Source organism: Patiria miniata, unplaced genomic scaffold (assembly GCF_015706575.1).
Source record: "Patiria miniata isolate m_02_andy unplaced genomic scaffold, ASM1570657v1 HiC_scaffold_9, whole genome shotgun sequence".
Lineage (NCBI taxonomy): Eukaryota > Metazoa > Echinodermata > Asteroidea > Valvatida > Asterinidae > Patiria > Patiria miniata.
In genome coordinates this window covers 11,074,279-11,094,339 of record NW_024037076.1, presented here as the reverse complement: position 1 = coordinate 11,094,339, position 20,061 = coordinate 11,074,279, and the positions used below count along the sequence as shown (strand labels likewise).

The window sequence follows — 20,061 nt, the reverse complement described above, 5'->3', positions numbered from 1 at the left end:
TCCCTCCTTCCGCCCTAACTCAACTTGTTCGATCTCTGGTCATACCTCATGTTTACTTCAGTGGTCAGCTACGAATCATACGAAATATCAGCTTGATCACGTTTTTAGCCAAACCCCCCTCCAATATCGACCTATAATTATGTACATAAATGAAAATCAATTGAGTTTCCAATGTCTTTTCAATGTGTTTTTTTTTTCAATGTCCTTTCAATAATATGTCAATGTCTTTTCAACAATATGGCAATACGAGGTGAAGACTGGTGTTATTCTCTATAGTACTACATGCATCCTTTTTTGTCGTACAGTTAATTTGTGAAATCTATCTGCTCATTTCCAATTTCCATCACACAAGTAGTGAAACTGCATCACGTGAAAATTGCTTTCTTACTGCAAAGGCATGTGTATAACTCGCTGTATTTTACTTCCATTTGCAGAATTCCAAAATGTAACCATCGCAAGAAATGCATCAACCCGAATTATGTCTCCCAGCTTCCCGGCCCCCTATCCAAACAATGTGAACAAGACATGGATCGTCAGCACTGAGGAGGATTACAAGATTGCCATCACCTTCTTCGAGTTCAGGGTCGATACGAACTATGACGGCGACTTCCTCCAGACTGGCGACGGTACGGACGTCACTGCAAACCAGTTCTTCGAGGAAAATGGGTTTACGCTCCCGCCCAACCTGCTGTCCAATGGGAATGAGATGTGGCTGCGATTCATTACCGATGACCGGTACACTAGCAATGGGTTTGTGCTGGGGGCTGCCAGTGTTCCCTCGACAGGTATGCAATGTAACATACACTGTCTGTTGATCACGCTACTGCCTGTTGATCACGCTACATTGATGTTGAAATTTGTGTTCCGGGGCTTAAATACATTTCTAAACACTTTAACTAATTCTTTCACGTTAGAAAAAGTGTTTAAAGGGACACTGCGTCCTGGAGTGAGCCCTATCGGGCTACAAAACGCGCTTTGAACGAAATACTGGTTATCGGAAAAAAAAACATTTTAAAGTAGGATATAAACACCCACACAACTATCTTGAAAACAAACAAACAACTGGGCGGTTTTTTTTATTGTGTTATGTGTGCGAGAAAGTCTTTCGGGGTCCACTTTTGCGACCCCAAAAAAGTCGGGCTGTTCATGCTAGTTGTGATTCCAGCTATGTTGTGTTCGCCTTTTGCGGACATTTGTACATTTATGCATTGGTGCTATGTGTAATTTTATGTGACATACACAACGTGTTGACTGAAACCAAAGGAAGAACGTATTTGTACTTCGATGTAAAACAAGCTGTTTTTGTCGTTCTTTCTCGGGAACGGTAAGACATTAGTTTCCTTTAAACCAAATGTTTGAAATAGGATGAGTCAACAATCCAAAACATGATCATTTCATGAATTTCAAGACGCAGTGCCCCTTTGAATTGAAAAAAAAATATAAGTGATAATCATTGTTAGGCAAAAAAAAAAAAAAAAAATCGGTCTCCGGTCAGCGCGCGCGTCGATTTTAATCATGCACGTCGATCTTTTTTTTCCAAAATGTTCCGCGGTAGCTCCAACAGCGCCCTCTATTTCAGCCAAAAAAAAAAAAAATCCGCGTGGCCGCGTCAATTCCGGAACTTTGGTCTGACCAGAGACCGAATAATTTTTTTTTTTGGTCTTATATTGAAATTGTGGAAACCACATTTTGGAAGCAACATTATTGGTATTGTATGATGCATCTATTTTTACTTTTATTCCCGTTCGGTCTGTGCACTCTTTTTGACAAAGAGTACATTTCTAGTTCTAATAGTAGCCTTAATCGCACAAACTCAAACGCTGTACTTGCAATTCAAAAATACTTGTAATGATTTATTAGTGATTTTTTTTATTGCATTTGCAATTCACAACTTTATCAAAAGTCATAAAAGCCTATTATTGAGTGAGGCAACTTCCACCTGTGAAGAAAAAAAATGTCTGGCATCTTTATCGTTGGTCTAAAACTGCAAAAAAATATACTTCTGTGAAAACCCGGCTGTGCTTTTCAAAATAGTTTTATGAATGCAGCTGCCCCCTGTCATTGACCTTACCCATGATTCAAGTTTCTGTCTTGCTTTGGTTTTTTTTCCAGAAATGTTGACTTGTTCTCGTACTGAATTTGACTGTGGACATTACTGCATCCGTGGCACCCTGCAGTGTGACCGTGTAAATGACTGCTTTGTAGGAAAAGATGAACTAAATTGCGGTAATGAAGAGGCAGATAACCTAAACGTAAAGAGTTAATGACATCAATTTTACACTAAACAATAGTTTGTGCGATTTTGCCATTCCTGTAATATGAAAACTGTTTTGAAATCACTTCTTGTTCCACTTCTTTCTCTTTAAAATGTTCCATACGTTTCCTTTGTACCGAGAACGCTATTGATTTGACGTCATTTCCGGCACATACTCTTCTGTTTAGGGGTTTTCTTTTCAAATTATGAACCCCAAAAATTCCCTTTGCAAACATTGTGTGCGTACATTTTGCTCAATGACCTACTGTCATTTGGTGAAATAACAATAATTAGCCTTTTACAGCAAATTTACAACGCTAACCAATTTAAATTTTGTCTTAGTATACCGCTAAAAGTGCACCAATATCGCAAAACAAGCAATAAGCCATTTGCGAGTAACCTATACCCTTTGGGATTTGCATTTGAAAAACGTCTGGTACAATGACTTGCTCAGAATGCTTGGCACATTTTAACTTTGAATTCTCCAGACCAAAGACACTGTTGCTAATCACAAGATTCGGGGCAAGCTCTTGCATAGTTACGTAAGAGACGCTCAGCTCCAATACATCGTTCACAATGGGTGAGAATGGCACAAAGACACCAGACCATGCCTGAGCTGGGGGTTGCTAGCATAAGGCTTGCCCCGAGTCACGTGATATAGTAACAGTCTCTTTGGTCGGGAGAATGCTAGGTTAAAACGTGCAAAGCATTGTATTAAGTCAGCGTTCCAGATTTTATTCAAATTTAACTCGCAAATGGCTTATAGCATAACTATTGACTATTTCGTTATCGCAGCGCGGAGGGGGGGGGGGGGAGGACAAGGGTGCACTCTTTCCACCCCCCCCGACAAACAAACAAACAAAAGGGAAAAGGGGGAAAAACAAAGAAAAAATGTCGCGAAGTCATTTCGTTGTTTTTTAATGGGGGAGGCAAATGTTCCTGCCTACTCTCGAAAACATGAACAATTGGGGAAATGCTGGAAAATGTAGGGATTTGGCTGAAACAATTTTGCTTTGCGCCCCCTCCAGCAAAACAATCCCTGCAACGCCCATGCTGGATAACTATTTAAACATTTATTAATTGGACGCTGTCATTGTACTGTAATTGAAAACAGTGATTTATCGGTTTTCTATGGATAGCTTACTTGCATCATTCAGTCAAAGGTGATTTAAAACATTAAGGTGAAACAAACTTTCTCCAAATTGGCCTGGGTGGCTTTTATACTGTTTAATACTGTAAGCTCACTGACAGTGTTTAAGTTCAGAATTTTTACCGACCTAATTCCATTATTTTTGGATCAACTGTTTTGTTGTCCTGTACATATGAGCTAAATAATTAGGTTTCGTTTATTCTTCACAAAGGAAGATTTTTGCTATAAATAAATGGGGAAAAAGAGATTTTTCTGTACACTATTGTGATTTTTCTTTGTCTGCAAGAAGGAGAAAAAGCGAAAATTGCGCTCAAACAAATGTGCACACAAGATCTTATAAGCGAGCTACTACTCATGTATTCGATTTTTAATATACAGACGAGGACCGTCTCGTTTACATTGGAGCATCCGAAACAGCTGAGCTTGCCTCGACTAGATACCCGGACTGGTACGTCAACGACATCCAGATAACGTGGATCATCCGAACCGAAGAAGCTCGCAAGATCAACATTACCTTTGCCCAGTTTAATACCCGTTTGTATGACATCTTCCAAGCTGGTGATGGCAACAATAGCACCATCAGTGTGTTCTTCCAGTGGAGTGGGGACAAAAACCCGCCCGACCTGCTGTCAGCTGGCAATACCATGTGGCTTCAGTTCACTGCCGACACATATTACAGCAATCCAGGGTTTCTTCTTACAGCACGCAGCGTACCTGCCTCTGGTAAGCCACAATGCAATCTTCTTTTTTTAAATCAACAAAGATCTGACCTTTTCAGGCAACTCTTTACACAGTATTGCTCGTTGGAAAAAAGAGTTGTTGAAATGTAACGAAAATTTTTGTTGGAACACATTTTGTGCAACTTTGTTGGTTAGGCCTAACTGTATTCAAAAGTGCACTTTTTCACCATTTTAAACTGTCCTTGCTTTTCCGGACAACTGAGGGCGCTGTTGCTGTGATGTCATTTCAGGAAGACTCTGTTCAGTCTAGACGTTTCCTGTTCAAATGTGAACCAAAACATCTGCTGAAAACATGTGTGAGAAGAGATTGCTCATTGGCCTATTGCCATTTACGCAATGTAACAGACACTGTCTGTTGTCACGCTACTCCTCTTTGTGTGGAGTATATTGATGTTAAGGTTTAATTGTGTTCCGGGGCTTTGGTACAACTGATAATATAGTAACCATTGGATAATGTATCATCAACCGAAAATGTCACACAAATTGACCGATACTGTATTACTATAACCGAGAAATTGACTGATAGTGTAGTAAAATGTACTACACTATCAGTCGATTGTTGTTACATTATCGGTCTTAATGGATAATGTAACAAATATCGACCGATAATGTAGTAACATTTACTACACTATCGGTCAATTTCTGTTACATTATCGGTTAGTGATACATTATCGGTCAATTTGTGTGACATTATCGGTTGGTGATACATTATCAGTTGGTTACTACATTATCAGTTGTAACAGGCTTCAATACATTTCTAAACACTTGTACTAACTATTATCCCACGATAGAGCTGAACAATGTTTTAGATTTGCGTATGATTGTGGCATGTTGAGCATGTTACCAAGCATATAAAGTATAGTTTGGACCGAATTAAAAGCCATTCAGATGGAAAAAAGTGGTTACAAATAGTGTTTAAAGGGACACTGCCTTGTAGAATGAGCCCAATCGGGCCACAAAACGCGCTTTGAACGAAATGCTGTTAATCGGAAAGAACATTTTAAAGTAGGATATAAAGACCGACACGACTATCCTAAAAGAACTGGGTGTTTTTTGTTTGATTATTGTGTTATGCGTGCGAGAAAGCCTTTCGGGGTCCACTTTTGCGACCCCAAAAAGTCGGGCTGTTCATGCTAGTTGTGATTCCAGCTACGTTGTGTTCACCTTTTGCGGACATGCAAGAAACCACATTTGTGCATTGGTGCTGTGTGTAATTCTATGTGACATACACAACGTGTTGACTGAAACGACAGGAAGATTGTACTCCGATGTAAAACAATCGATTTTGTCGTCTTTTCTCGGGAACAGTAAGACATTAGTTTCCTTTCAACCATATGTTTGAAATAGGATGAGTTAACAATCCAAAACATGAACATTTTTTGGATTTCAGGACGCAATGCATCTTTAAGATAAAAAGAATATCAGTGATAATCATTGTTATAGCGAAATCGTGCTAAAAACATGTCTGTGGAAACCACATTTTGGAGGAAAATTCAATTTGTTAACAAGTTTTCCAAGCAAAATTATTGACATTGTATGATGCGTCTTTTTTTTTTATCCCCGTTTGGTCTGTGCACTCTTTTTGACAAGAGTCCATTTCTAATAGTAGTCTAATCGCACAAACTCAAACTGTATATATGTAATATGAAAATACTTGAAATGATCTATTATTGATTTTTTTTTATTGCATTTGCGGTTCACAAATTTTTCAAAAGTCATAAAAGCCTTATTATTGTGTGAGGCAACTTAAACCTGTGAAGAGAAATGTATGGCATCTTTATCGGTGTTCTAAAACTGCAAAAAAAAATACTTCTGTGAAAACCCGGCTGTGCTTTTCAAAAATGTTTTATAAATACAGCTAGCCCCTGTCATTGACCTTGCCCACGTTCTTTCTCGTTCTGTTTTTCAGAAATGTTGACTTGCTCTCGTACTGAAATTGACTGTGGACATCACTGCATCCGTGGCACCCTGCAGTGTGACCGTGTAAATGACTGCTTTGAAGGAACGGATGAATTAAATTGCGGTAATCAAGAGGCAGATAATGTAAACGTAAAGAGTTCATGTCATCAATTTTACTCTACTTAGTTTACTCTACTTAGTTTTTTACTCGAATTTGTCATTCCTGTGATATGAAAACTGTTTTGAAATCACTTCTTTTCAACTTTTTGCTCTTTAAAATGTTCCAAACGTTTCCTTTGTACCGAGAAAGCTATTGATGTGACGTCATTTCCGGCACATACTCTTCGGTTTAGGAGTTTTCTGTTCAAATTGTGAACCCAAAAATTCGCATTGCAAACATTATGTGCGTACATTTTGCTCATTAACTTGCTGCCATATAGTGACGACAATAATTCACCTGACAGCCAATTTACAACGCTAACCAATTTAAATGTTGTTTTAGTATAAAGCTAAGAGTGCACCAAAATCGCATAACAAGCAATAGCATAACGATTGACTATTTCGTTATCAAAATGTGACTTTATAATGTAAAGGGTGTATGAATAAAATCCGAAAGTACTTGAAAACATGAGCATCGCGAGGGGGGGGGGGGGTTGACAAGCAAAAAACGGGGAAAGGGAAAAACAACAAAGAAAAAAAGAGGCGCGAAGTCATTGTTGTTTATTCAATGGGGGGGGGGGGGCAAATGTCCGTGCCCACCCTCGCAAACATGATCAATCGGGGAAATGCTGGAAAATGTAGGGATTTAGGGAAAACATAATTGCTTTGCGCCCCCCTCTAGCAAAAAATCCTGGCAACGCCCATGCTGAATAACAATGTAAACAAATATTATTTGGACGCTGTCATTGTACTGACATCGAAAAGAGTGATTTATCGGTTTTTGTTCTGGATGCTAACTTGCATCCTTCCACCAAAGGTGATTTAAAACATTTAGGTGAAACAAACTTTCTCCAAATTGGGCTTGGTGGCTTTCATACTTGATACTAAGAGCTCACTGACAGTGTTTAAGGTAAGAATTTTTACCTAAATTCCATTATTTCTGGATTAAATGTTTTGTTGTCCTGTACATATAAGCTAAATAACTAGGTTTCGTTTATTCTTTACAAAGGAAGATGTTTGCTATCAATAAGTGGGAAAAAAGAGATTCTTCTGTACACTATTGTTATTTCTCTTTGTCTGCAAGGAGGAGAAAAGCGAAAATTGCGCTCAAACAAATGTGCACACAAGTATAAGCGAGTTACTACTCATGTATTCGAATTTTAATACACAGACGAGGACCGTCTCGTTTACATTGGAGCATCGGAAACAGCCGAGCTTGCCTCGACTAGATACCCGGACTATTACGTCGACGACATCCAGATAACGTGGATCATCCAAACCGAAGAAGCTCGCAAGATCCGCATTTCCTTTACCAAGTTTTACACCCAGCAGTCGAATGACGTCTTGCAAGCCGGTGATGGCAACAATAGCACCCACAATGTGTTCTTCCAGTGGAGTGGGAACAGAAACCCGCCCGAAGTGCTGTCAGCTGGTAATACCATGTGGCTTAGGTTCACTGCCGACAAATATAGCACCTATCCAGGGTTTCTGCTTACAGCACGCAGCGTAAATGCCTCTGGTAAGCCACAATGCAATCTTTTTTGTAAAAAAAACCCAAATCAATAAATATGTATGATCTGACCTTTCCAGGCAACTCTTTACACGGTATTGCCTTTTAGTAAAAAGAGTTGTTGAAATGTACTGAAATCGTTCGTAGGAACACATTTTGTGCAACTTTGTTGGTTAGGCCTAATAGTATTCAAAAGTGCACTTCTTTCACCATTTAAATAAAACTGCACTTGCTTTTCCGGACAACTGAGGGCGCTGTTGCTGTGATGTCATTTCAGGAAGTCTCTGTTCAGTCTAGACGTTTCCTGTTCAAATGTGAACCAAAACATCTGCTGAGAACATGATGAGAAGAGTTCGCTCATTGGCCTATTGCCATGTACTGACACCGAATCACCGAAGAAAAGATCATTTTAATAACAGCAAAACATCAAAAATCCTGGTAACCCTTTTTTTTGCTGGAGTAGCTGTAACATGGAGGTTTCTGAAATGACATCAATTTTTTTGCTCAAGAATGTATAAATTTACATTTGCATAAAAAGGCACCAAAGTATCCTCGAAAATAAAAACATGAACTTGAAAATAATGTTAAATGGGACACAAAGGTGCATTTTTAGGGATTGCATTGGTCCTTTGAACATGCATGAGGGCTTTTCTTTTTCGTTTTAAAGCCTAGGTGAATGGGGATGAGGGGTGGGGGCTTTGAGCCGAATATATATGATGGCCTGTGTGCCCATAATCGACGATAAATCAACAAAAATAAGAAGATAGCTCCTTTACTGGACAGAAACCAATCGTATACACTTCATGTGTTTAGGTCATTAGAGGGTTGTTCCTTTCTCCATGGTTCAGGCAGATCTAACGTGATTCAGTCAGGTGAATGTTTTTCTGTTGGTGGAGGGCATTCATTCAATAATAGATTACACCACGGAGATTAAAACTTGAGATGGGGGAGCTTGAAGGGGACGATAAGAGTCCTCATAATCGCAGTAAAACCTGACGGGTAGGGGCATTTTGCCAAGTTTTATATGAGCCATTTTGAAATGTGTACACGACGATTCTGTGACTAAACTGTACCCTTTCCTTTCATCCATTTGTCCTAGACAATTTGACATGTTCCACTAATCATTTTGATTGTGGGCATTCTGTGTGTATCGCCTCTTTGTGGCAGTGCGACGAAGTAGCAGACTGTTATGGTGGACGCGATGAACTAGGCTGTGGTAAAATCCCATTAATATTTTAATGGAATTCATCAATGAGCAGGATTGTTATTAACTGTTTAACTAGTAGCCTCGTCAGCGTGACTAAAATCTTTCTCCGTATCGAGCCACACAGTCGGGATAGTAACATATGAGGGAAAAGGTGTTCTGAGGAAATCAGTCAGGAAAATGCTGGGAAATATATGGATTTGGGGGAACAAAATTTGCTTTGCGCCCCTCTTAAAAAAAATCCTGGTGACGCCCATGCCGGATAACTACGCATACAAACATTATTTGGACGCTGTCATTGTACTGGCATCTAAAACAGTGATTTATCGGTTTTCTGTGGATAGCTTACTTGCATCCTTAAGTCAAAGGTAATTTAAAAACATTTAGGTGAAACAAACTTTCTACAAGTTTGGCTGACCTATAGTGGTGACTTTCATAATTGAGCTCACATTGTAAACACACTGACATTGCTCAAGTTCAGAATGTTTACTCACTAAAATGCATTATTTTTTGATTAACCGTTTTGTTGTCCTGTACATATAAGCTAAACAACTAGGTTTCGTATATTAACCACAAAGGAAGAGGTTTGCTATAAATAAGTGGGAATTGTTGTTTGTTTCTGTTCACTTGGTGATTTCGTTTTGTTTGCAAGAAGGAGAAGAGCAAAAATTGCGCTCAAGCTAATATGTACACACAAGATCTTATTAGCAAGTTATTACTAACATATTTAAAATTTAATACACAGACGAGGACCGTCTCGTTTACATTGGAGCATCGGAAACAGCCGAGCTTGCCTCGATGAAATACCCGAACTATTACGACAATGACATCCAGGTAACGTGGATCATCCGAACCGAGGAAGCTCGCAAGATCAGCATTTCCTTTACCCGGTTTAGTACCGAGTTTTGGTATGACGTCTTCCAGGCCGGTGATGGCAACAGTAGCACCCACAATGTGTTCTTCGAGTGGAGTGGGTACAGAAACCCGCCCGATCTGCTGTCAGCTGGTAATACCATGTGGCTTCGGTTCACTACTGACGAAAGTAACAAAAATCAAGGGTTTCTGCTGACGGTATCCAGCATACCTGCCTCTGGTAAGCTACAATGCGATCTTTTTGTTAAAAAAAATCAATGAAGATGTATGATCTGACCGTTTCAGGCAGCTCTTTACACGGTATTGCTCGTTGAAAAAAAAACAGAGTTGTTGAAATGTAATGGAATTTTCGTAGGAACACATTTTGTGCAACTTTGTTGATAAGGCCTGTATTCAAAAGTGCATGCACTTCTTTTACCATTTAACATTGTCCTTGCTTTTACGGACTACTGAGGGCGCTGTTGCTGTGATGCGATTTCGGGAAGAGTCTGTTCAGTCTAGACGTTTTCTGTTCAAATGTGAAGCAAAACATCTGCTCATTGAAACATGTCTGAGACGAGTTTGCTCATTGGCCTATTGCCATGTACTTACACCGAATCACCAAAGAAAAGTACATTTACAACATCAAAATATCATAAAATCTGGTAACCTTTTGCGCTGGAGTAGGAGGTGTCTGAAATGACATATTTTATTTTGCTAATGAAAACAGAAATTTACATTAGCATAAAAAGTCACCAAAATACCGTTGAAAATGGTAAAATGAACTTGAAAATAAGATGTAATGGGACACAAAGGTTCATTTTTTAGGGATTGAATTGGTCATCTAAACATGCATGAGGTGATTTTTCCTTTTACACGCCTAGTTGTGAGGAGAGGGAATGTGAGCCGAGTGTATATGAAAGTCTATGTGCCCACAATTATGTGCACAGTTCCACAATTCGGAATATCCATTACTTGTGCGCAATTTGGACGTTAAAACAACAAGAATATGAAGATAGCTCCTTTACTGGACAGAAACCAATCGTATACGCTTGATGTGTTTAGGCCATTGGAGGGTTGTTCCTTTCTCCATGGTTCAGGCAGATCTAACGTCGTTCAGTCCAGTGAACTGTTTCTGTTGGTGGTGGGCATTCATTCAATAAAAGACTGACTGCCCATAGGAGATTAAAACTTGGGGGAGTGGGGGGGGGGGGAGCGGGCGAGCTGAGAGCGGCACACTCGAAGGCAACGATAAGAATCCTCATAAGTGCATTAAAACCAGACGAAGGGGGCATTTTGCCAAGTTTCAAATGGGCCCAGCATTTTGAAATGTGTACACGTCGATTCTGTCACTAAAATGTATCCTTTCATTTCACCCATTTGTCTTAGACAATTTGACATGTTCCCCTGACCAGTTTGACTGTGGGCATTCTGTGTGTATCACCTCTTACTGGCAGTGCGACGAAGTAGCAGACTGTTTTGGTGGACGCGATGAACAAGACTGTGGTAAAACCCCATTGATAATTGAATAGAATTCATCAATTAGCAGGACTGTAATTATCTGGTCAACTGGTAGCCTCATCAGTGAGGCTAAAATACTGAGATTTCTCCATATCGGGCCTTACAGTGGTGATAGTAACATATGAGGGAAAAGTTGTCCTGAGGAAATCAAATTCGAGACCGTTTTTTAAGTTTGACTTGGACAATTCTGTATTAAAATTCACAGGATAACTAGACATGCATCTGGATAGGCATCAGGAACAGACTTAAAATCTTCCATACCGGTAGGAAAAATCAAAACGGATGAAGTCCAGTATTTGGGCCACTTTCAAAGCTTTTGTCTAAGGTCACAAACCCAATTCGCCGGCAGAAAGGAGTACACCTATACTTAGACCTAATTACTTGGTGAAGAATGGTCCATTTGCCATGGGAGCGCAAATGTAAAGGAAATTTGTGACAAAAACAACAAATTGCAAAACATGACTGTAATTCAACTACGGTGAATTTTCATTGCACGATTTGTCACATCAAATTTACTTTCCCTATTTTACACGAGGTATGGATGGGCATTCACAGAAATCGGACTAGGGGATCATACGTCAGCTGCAACAATGTTCAATTTAAACAAGGCCATTCGGAAATTGGTCACCTATTTATATTCCTCATTTTTTTTTCTGACAGGTACTCATGAAATATATCTCAATGCAAGTGAAACAGCCACCATACGAATTTTATCCGTTCACATTGACTCTGTGTGGCTCATTCAGACTCTGGAAGACTGGAAAATTCTCATCACTTTTCCCACCGGTCATTTCTTTTCCCATGGATCCTTCGTATTGCGAGCCGGTGATGGTGACGATAGTACCAACAACACAAATATCTTTTTTGAATTGAGAAGGTATAGCTCTGAAGAACGTAGGCCCCCAGACCTGATGTCAGACGGGAATAAGCTGTGGGTTACCTTCGAGCACGGAAAGTCGTTAAACTCACACAACTTCGACATACTGGCTACGAGCGTTCCGTTAACTGGTAGGCTTATAATTGATCTGTGGATCTTTCTCTGAAATACTCTGGTGTCCACATTTTCCTGTTCCTGTTACATCTGACTTCTATGAGTTTGTAATTCTGGGTGCGCTCTTTAATGTAGCGGTCCTTTTAATCCAAAACTGGTTATTAAGAAGCAAATCATCCTCAACGAATAAAAACCCATCTAGTCAACATAAATGACACTTTAATGAAAAATTACAAAGTTCCCATGTAACAGGAACAGAAAAAAGGCACTTTGAACTGGTTATGATGAAACCATAATGCATAAATTCATTTTCCATATTTTACTCGAAAATCATCAGTTATTAGTGAAGCATGGTTTGAGGGAAGTAGTGGGAATTACTGGTCCCAAAGTGTAGGTCAGCTTGACTACCTCTCGTCGCGAAGCGGATGGAGGTAGTCAAGCTGACCTACACCGATGGACCAGTTATTCCTTCCATTTTTCAGAAAACAAGCCATGCTGTATTTGTGTTTTACTACACCTCATAAATATTTAGTAGCCTGACTGCCTTTTAGTAGCTTTATACTGCCTTGTCGATAACTGAATCTTTTTTCAGCACTAGATATTTCTTCGTCAGTCAATGAAATTGTCTGGTGCCAGCATTCTTTAATGTGTCTTTACTGTAGTAGTTACAAGGTCCACAACAACAGACTAGTGCCACAGCTAAGCCTACATGTCTTCGAGGTCGGTTCCGGAGGGAACTTTCGGTGCAACCAGAAAAAAAAATACCGCACTGAAGCGAAGTGGATGCTCACCGGGATGACGTCACCTGCGTATCATTTTTACTTCCCAGACACGCGCCGGAATCGGCAAATGACGTGCTCCAATTTGATCATGAATATTAATGAGGTGTAGTACACTGACTGGTCAGTCTCAGGCCATAAGGCTGTAGCGGAAAATGGGGACGATATATGTCAAGATTTACAAAATATTCTTCTTGATTTTCTTCTCTTTGATTTTCAGAAGCTCTGACTTGTTCCTTGGGTGACGTGGATTGCGGACATTCGGTCTGCTTTGGCAACGCCTTGCAGTGTGATACCATCTCAGACTGCGTAGATGGCACTGATGAGCTGGACTGCGGTAACGATACAATTATTAACGTTGTTTTGGTGAATCACTTGTTTTGCTAAGAGAAAAAATATCAGGAGGTTCTGGTACTCCTGTGCCAGCTGATACTACACAGGTATAATCTAGATCCATACATTCGGCAGTCTGTCCGATTACCAGACTTGACAGTTCAGTTAACAAGTTCAAACTTGCTCATCAAAGGTTCTTTTAACCACCTACGGCCCGAGTATGGAACTCTCTTCCTACCCACATACCCACTATCAGAAAACAAACCAGCTTCAGTAGGCAAGTGAATCGCCGGGCGACAAGCCGACAGTAGTCTTTTCTTAGGCAATAATGATTTTTTTTTGCTGTTAAGGTCGAGGTATGCCTTTCATGATTTCTTTTATTTTTAAATAAAATCAGATGTATTCATGATGTTCCCTACAAAGGAGAGACAGTCAGTTTTTTGTTTCGGGTTTCTTTTCAGATAAAGACCGTTTGCTGATTATTCCGGCCAATGAGACAGCCCGCATTTGTTCGACATTATATCCAGTCAACTACCCCGACAACCTCAATATCACTTGGATCGTTCAAACCGAAGTGGGTTGGAAGATTCGCATTGAATTCTCCAGCTTTTCAGCCCATACTTCATACTACGGTGGTGATGTTCTCCATGCCGGAGATGGTAGCATTGCAGCCAACACTCAGTTTTTTAAGTGGCATGGGTACAGAATGCCTCCGGATCTTCTATCCATTGGCAGTGACATTTGGCTTCGATTTATCTCTAACGAGTATTACAGCAGCTCTGGATTTTCCTTAGTGGTTTCTGCTGTACCTTCTTCAGGTAAGCAAATCTACCAAGTGTACATGTTTTTGATTTAAATTCATATAGCAAGGTGTCGAAGACATCCTCTTTGGTTATCTTAAAAATATAAAACAACTCTGTGAATTTTCTGCCGGTGTCGAAGACATCCTCTTTGGTTATCTTAAAAATATAAAACAACTCTGTGAATTTTCTGCCAGCGTTCTCGATCAGTGCATGAAAAACAAAAACTGCATAACTTGTAACTATTATTTTGGTTTGTAAATCAACGCTGATAAGGTCTTGGTCGGACAGATGACAGGCTTTTGTTGTCGAGGTTCATGTTAAGAAACACTAACATTAATTAATAACGTAATTTTGCTTTTTCCTGTATTTTGGGTTTTTTGGGGGGTGGGGGGGGGTGGGGATGGGATTTAACCAAGATCGATTAACAACACATCTTATCTCGTTGCAGAAATCTTGACGTGCTCCCCAAGTGACTTTGACTGTGGTGATCACTCTGTCTGCATCCCTGACATTTGGAAATGTGACAACAAAGTTGATTGCTTGCTAGTTGCAGAGGGTGACGAGCATAACTGTGGTAAATAATTCATTTGACATTGATCATGTTTTGAGCAAAGTTTTTTTAATGTTTGTCAAACAAAAGAATATGTGTTATCTGGTTAGCTTGCTGTTTGTTAGCACCCAACTTGGCGGTCTTTTTGTTAATATATAGTGTCTTATGAAAAGAAATTCTTATATATGGCAAACAGATTTAACCAATTGGAATTCTTTTAAATGCAAGAAAGAGATAAATATTAAAACAAGGGAATAGAAGAAGGCGATATGCCCCATTAATTTTCAAAATTTTTAAATTCCAATAATTGAAGAATGTAAGTATACCAACGGAGTCTTTCAAACTACTTAAAGACCTGTATTTCGGTTTCTTTAGACAACGATCGTGTTCTGTTCTTTGGGGCAATGGAAACAGGCGAGCTAGGGACTACAAACTATCCATCAAGTTATTCATATAACATCGAGATTACATGGATCATCCACACCGAAGAAGACCACAAGATTCGCGTCCGTTTCTCCGACTTCCAAACCGAGCACCTGACTGATTTTGTCCAGGCAGGAGACGGCAACAGGAGCACAGACAACGCCTTCTTCAGATGGAGTTGGGATAGGCTTCCGCCTGATTTGCTATCCTTTGGACCGGTGATGTGGCTAACTTTCAAATCAGATGGCAGTTACAATGGACGCGGATTTTTGTTGTCTGTTGCCAGCGTGCCAGCTACAGGTATTGCAAGCATCTACCTGACCTAATTTCATGGCTCATTTCCACAATTATATGCTGACAGAAAGGTGCGTGTGCCCTTGGGCAAGGCATTTTGTCACTCATTGCTTCTCTCCACCCAACAAGTAATTTGGTACATGTGAGGGCAGAGATGGTTTTTGAGATGGAATTAGCTTCCTTGTGCCTAACAGGCAGCATCGAGCTGTATACTTCCCAGGGAGCTGGGAGGGTATTTGGAATTTTCATTGGCCCAATGAGCAGGGGTAATTATGATGTAGCATCTTGAGCACCAGTCCAGGTGGATACGTGCGCTTTATGAATATTATTATTATTATTATTAATATTACTTCCATTGATTTTTTTCTGGTCGTACAGAGGAAATGACGTGTTCTCTTTACGAGTTTGACTGTGGGCATTCAGTCTGCATAAGTAATTCTTCGAAGTGTGACGCAATAAATGATTGTTTGGATGGAAGTGATGAATTCGATTGTGAAAGTAAGAACATAATTACACAACTGACTAATTACATTTGTACACGTTTTCATGTCAACACAATTTTGGGAACAAAATATATGATGAAAAAAATGAAAGAAAGTATTAAGGTTTAATGAAATTGCCATTTAGGCCTAATCTGGCGCTTTGCCAAAATGGTGTTTTGTCAACAAACATCAGAATGAATATTAGGGTTTTCTTAAGTGTAAATAGACTATTAACCAGGAATGCTTTGTGTGGACTCTCCATAATGCCGAACCAGTTAGACACAGATAATACGCATTTGTAACAATGATCCAAACACTGCAAATCATAATGTTTCAGAACATTAAGTTCGGTGCGCCGTAACGACTATCATTTACTAAATATCATCAATCCATTTCTTTTTCTTATTAGGTAATGTTGGTTTGTTCTAAGTGGTTGGGGGAAATCCTTTTAAAATTAATTATCGATATTCCTGAGGTGTCACCCAAGGTGAGCATGGATTGCACAAGTTGAAGGAATAATGAACTTAAAGGAATATTTTTCTTTCTTTCTTTGTCTTCAGATCGCAATATATTTCTCGGTGCGGACGAAAACGTCCGGATTACTTCTCCGTTTTATCCGAGATACCCGACAAACCTGGAAACAACCTGGACCATACAGACAGAGGCGAATCGAAGGGTCCTAGTCACTTTCCATAGTTTTTCAGTTTCTTCTCATTACGGCACATTCAAGGCAGGGGACAGCGGCGCTAACGACACGTTCTATGTTTCAAACCGTAGGTTTCCACCAAATCTACTCTCCGATAACCGGACGATGTGGTTCAGTTTGGAATCTGGCAAGAATAGTTTTCGAGGATTTGTCTTGACTGCTTCTAGTATGCAATCAAATTGTAAGCACCATTGCTTTTTTGTTTTCTGATAAAGCATTTTAGAACAATGTGAGTGGTAGGGCTTATCTCTTGCTGTTTAACATCAAATTTCAGTGTAGCACAGAACTACAACACTGTTTAGGACACCATTTAAAGCTTCAAACGGTTGCTGTATTGGAACTTTTAGCATATTTATTGCCCCTTTATTTCATTTCAGGACATCAATATGATGTTTGCCCAAGGATGTTTGTATTTTACGAAACTCTTCTGCAACCTCTGAAAAAAAGGCCTCTGCAACGGCCGAGTTATTGTTGGGCACCAATAATTCGAATTGTGTAAATATCAATTGTAAACACAAGTTCATTTTCGGTGTGAAATTCGAAATCACTTGCGGATTGCATATTTTAAAATGACTAATACATGTAATAACTATTTCGATGTGGCATGTATTCCCGTACATCAATTCGCGTTTTAACATCACAAATCAGCAAAAAAATCTTCCTTGTACCTACAACTGTCCATTTTATGTTCCTTTTTTCTCTTCAAGACACCATACCATGTTCATCGCGCAACTTTGATTGCGGTCACTCTGTCTGCATTGATGGGAGATGGCGATGTAACGGTGAACCAGATTGTTTTGACGACATTGATGAACAAAATTGCGGTAGGCCAATGCTAAGTAGAAATTATGTGGGTGCTGTTTTTAATTAAAAAGGTCATTAAAATTCAGATCAATGTAGTTAATTGGGATAAAGTAACGAAAATAAAAATAAGAGAATGTTTATATTCCCCTTGGATGGTATATATGCTAGTCCAGCGCAGGCTACTCCCCAGCTAATGCTGTTAACAACTCCTGGGTGGAGAGAGGCAAGTGGGGGTTAAGTGGCCTGCCCAAGGACACGACATTTGACCAGTAACTGGTTTCGAACACCTGCCTCTTTGATCATGAGTCACGAGCCCTAAACACTAGTAGCAGAGTCAGGTTACACCTCCCAAAAGTGACAACAAACTTTTTGAAAAACATAAAAAGTGATAATTTTGGAACCAGATGAGCCATATTGATAAATGAGATTCCTACTATTTCTGGCATGACAAATCTGATAAAATGGTAGTCATTACGTTTGGGGACCATTGTGACCTCAAAATTCAAAATGGCGGCTGGTAGCCATCTTGAAAACACCAGAGGAGCAAAACAGGAGCAAAAATTTTCAATTAATTCTGGCATTACAATCCATTAGAATGGTTCTTTTGACTTTTCAGGGACTACCATGACCTGCTATTTGACCTTCTTTTTTCAAAATGGCCGCCGACGCCATATTGAAATACATAAAAATTGATATCTCGGGAACCAGATGAGCCATATTGATAAATGAGGTGTCGATTCCTACTATTTCTGGCATGACAAATCTGCTATAATGGTATTCACTACGTTTCGGGACCATTGTGACTTTAAAATTCAAAATGGCGGCTAATGGCCATCTTGAAAAACACCAAAGTATTATATTTCTGGAACCAAAGCAGCAAAACAGACATCTAAGATGTTATTTGCACTTAATTCTGGCATTACAATCCATTAGAGTGGTTATTTTGACTTTTCAGGGACTACCATGACCTGCTATTGGACCTTCTATTTAAAACTTAGTAATATTTGTAATTACAGAAAGAAATACAAGACAAAACTCAAAATAACCACTCAAATAAGTTAGGTGTGGCGGAATAAAGGGATGGCTCCTCAGTTACATACAAAGAGTCTCTGGCGCAAGAAATAACATCTGCAGAGTGACGTTTTGAAACGTCATGGTAGTCTCTGGACGTCAAAATAACCATTCTAATATTTGTTTTGCTTCTCTATTTCCAAAGATAATACTTTGGTGTTTTTCAAGATGGCTACCAGCCACCACTTTAAATGTTGAGGTCACAATAGTCCCGAAACGTAATGGCTGCTATCATATTTTTCATGCCAGAAATAATAGGGATCGACACCTCATTTATGAATATGGCTCATCTTGTTCCCAAGATATCACTTTTTATGTTTTTCAATGTGGCGTCGGCGGCCATTTTGAAAAACGTGCTGTAAAAAAGTTTCCCGTCACTTTTGGGAGGTGTATGGGAGCTTCAAATTGGTCCTCTTTGTCAAATCCATTGAGAAAAAAAGGTATCCGCAACGTGGTCACGGATTCCAGGAAAATGACTCTTCTATAGGGCACAATCACTATAGGGTAAAAGTCAAATGCGATAAAGAGGGAGATAGGAGAGGAATCGGCATCTGAGATTAGTTACTGCAAATTTGCTTTGAATTAGCGATGAACGGTGAGAATCGACGCTTCTAATTAATACACCATATTGTGCTTGCCCAATGTGATTGTTTGATTTCTTAATTATTATGCGCACCACTCAACCCAAAATGGTGATAGCTAGTAAAAGGTGATGACAAAAGAACAGTATCATTTTATACAAAAATTTAAGGTTGGAAGAAAAACGAGTGTGCAGTCCACGTATCTGTTAATGGACAGCAAATACTAAAATTGTACATTCTGGGGCTGATCCTGGAATTTTTGCAGGTGTTTTTTGTTCATCAAAAAATTGCTAAAATGTAAACAGGTTTTTTTTGTTAGGACATTTGGCAGATTTTTCAACCCCCCCGGCCGCGCCTGATCACTGCGCACAAAATAGACAAAGACAGAATATGCCACTTGTGTTGCATCCATAGATACCAACTTTTTCTAACGTTGATTTTATTGGCAAAATGATTTTTTTCCCTCAGATGGTTATTTATGCCATACTCTACATACACATGTTTTTTTTTTCCATAGATAGCTGTGCCGGTCGATGCCTTTTAGACAATTATCGGTATGGAGATTGTTGGTGCGAAGCTGCGTGCGAACTGACCGGAGACTGCTGTTCAGACTACATTGAGCATTGCGTAATGAATTCAACTACTACCGCAATGTATTCAACTACTACCGCTCAACCAGGTCAGAGGCAGTTATATCGGAGCCACTTCGCATTTGAATTCCATGTACAATCAGTACAGAAATTAAAAAAAGAATTACATAGGGCCTATGTTAACAAATATTAATGCAAAATTGAAAACAATACAACTTTGCACCTGTTTAACCTTAAATTCGGCCAAGGGGACGGTTGGGGGTATCAGAGTGCGTTGACTAACATTCTTCCTTCCCTCTCCTTTCGTGAGAGAGTGGTTTACTAGCCAAGCACCTGGTTAATAAGCACACCGACTGTGCTGTCTA

General features: G+C 39.5%; 1 protein-coding gene across 1 annotated transcript in view; it reads left to right on the top strand.

Annotated features, from left to right (window-relative positions):
* Positions 1–478: 478 nt before the first annotated feature.
* LOC119720471 overlaps positions 479–20,061 on the top strand; it is a 45,917-nt gene continuing 26,334 nt past the window's right edge. Inside the window, exons 1-12 of the mRNA XM_038190143.1 lie at positions 479–785; positions 2,113–2,226; positions 3,783–4,127; positions 7,374–7,721; positions 9,662–10,009; positions 11,158–11,274; positions 13,280–13,396; positions 13,854–14,210; positions 14,644–14,769; positions 15,121–15,468; positions 16,505–16,717; positions 17,358–17,474. Coding sequence (XP_038046071.1) covers positions 479–785; positions 2,113–2,226; positions 3,783–4,127; positions 7,374–7,721; positions 9,662–10,009; positions 11,158–11,274; positions 13,280–13,396; positions 13,854–14,210; positions 14,644–14,769; positions 15,121–15,468; positions 16,505–16,717; positions 17,358–17,474 — 2,857 coding nt within the window. The remainder of the gene's footprint in view (positions 786–2,112; positions 2,227–3,782; positions 4,128–7,373; positions 7,722–9,661; positions 10,010–11,157; positions 11,275–13,279; positions 13,397–13,853; positions 14,211–14,643; positions 14,770–15,120; positions 15,469–16,504; positions 16,718–17,357; positions 17,475–20,061) is intronic.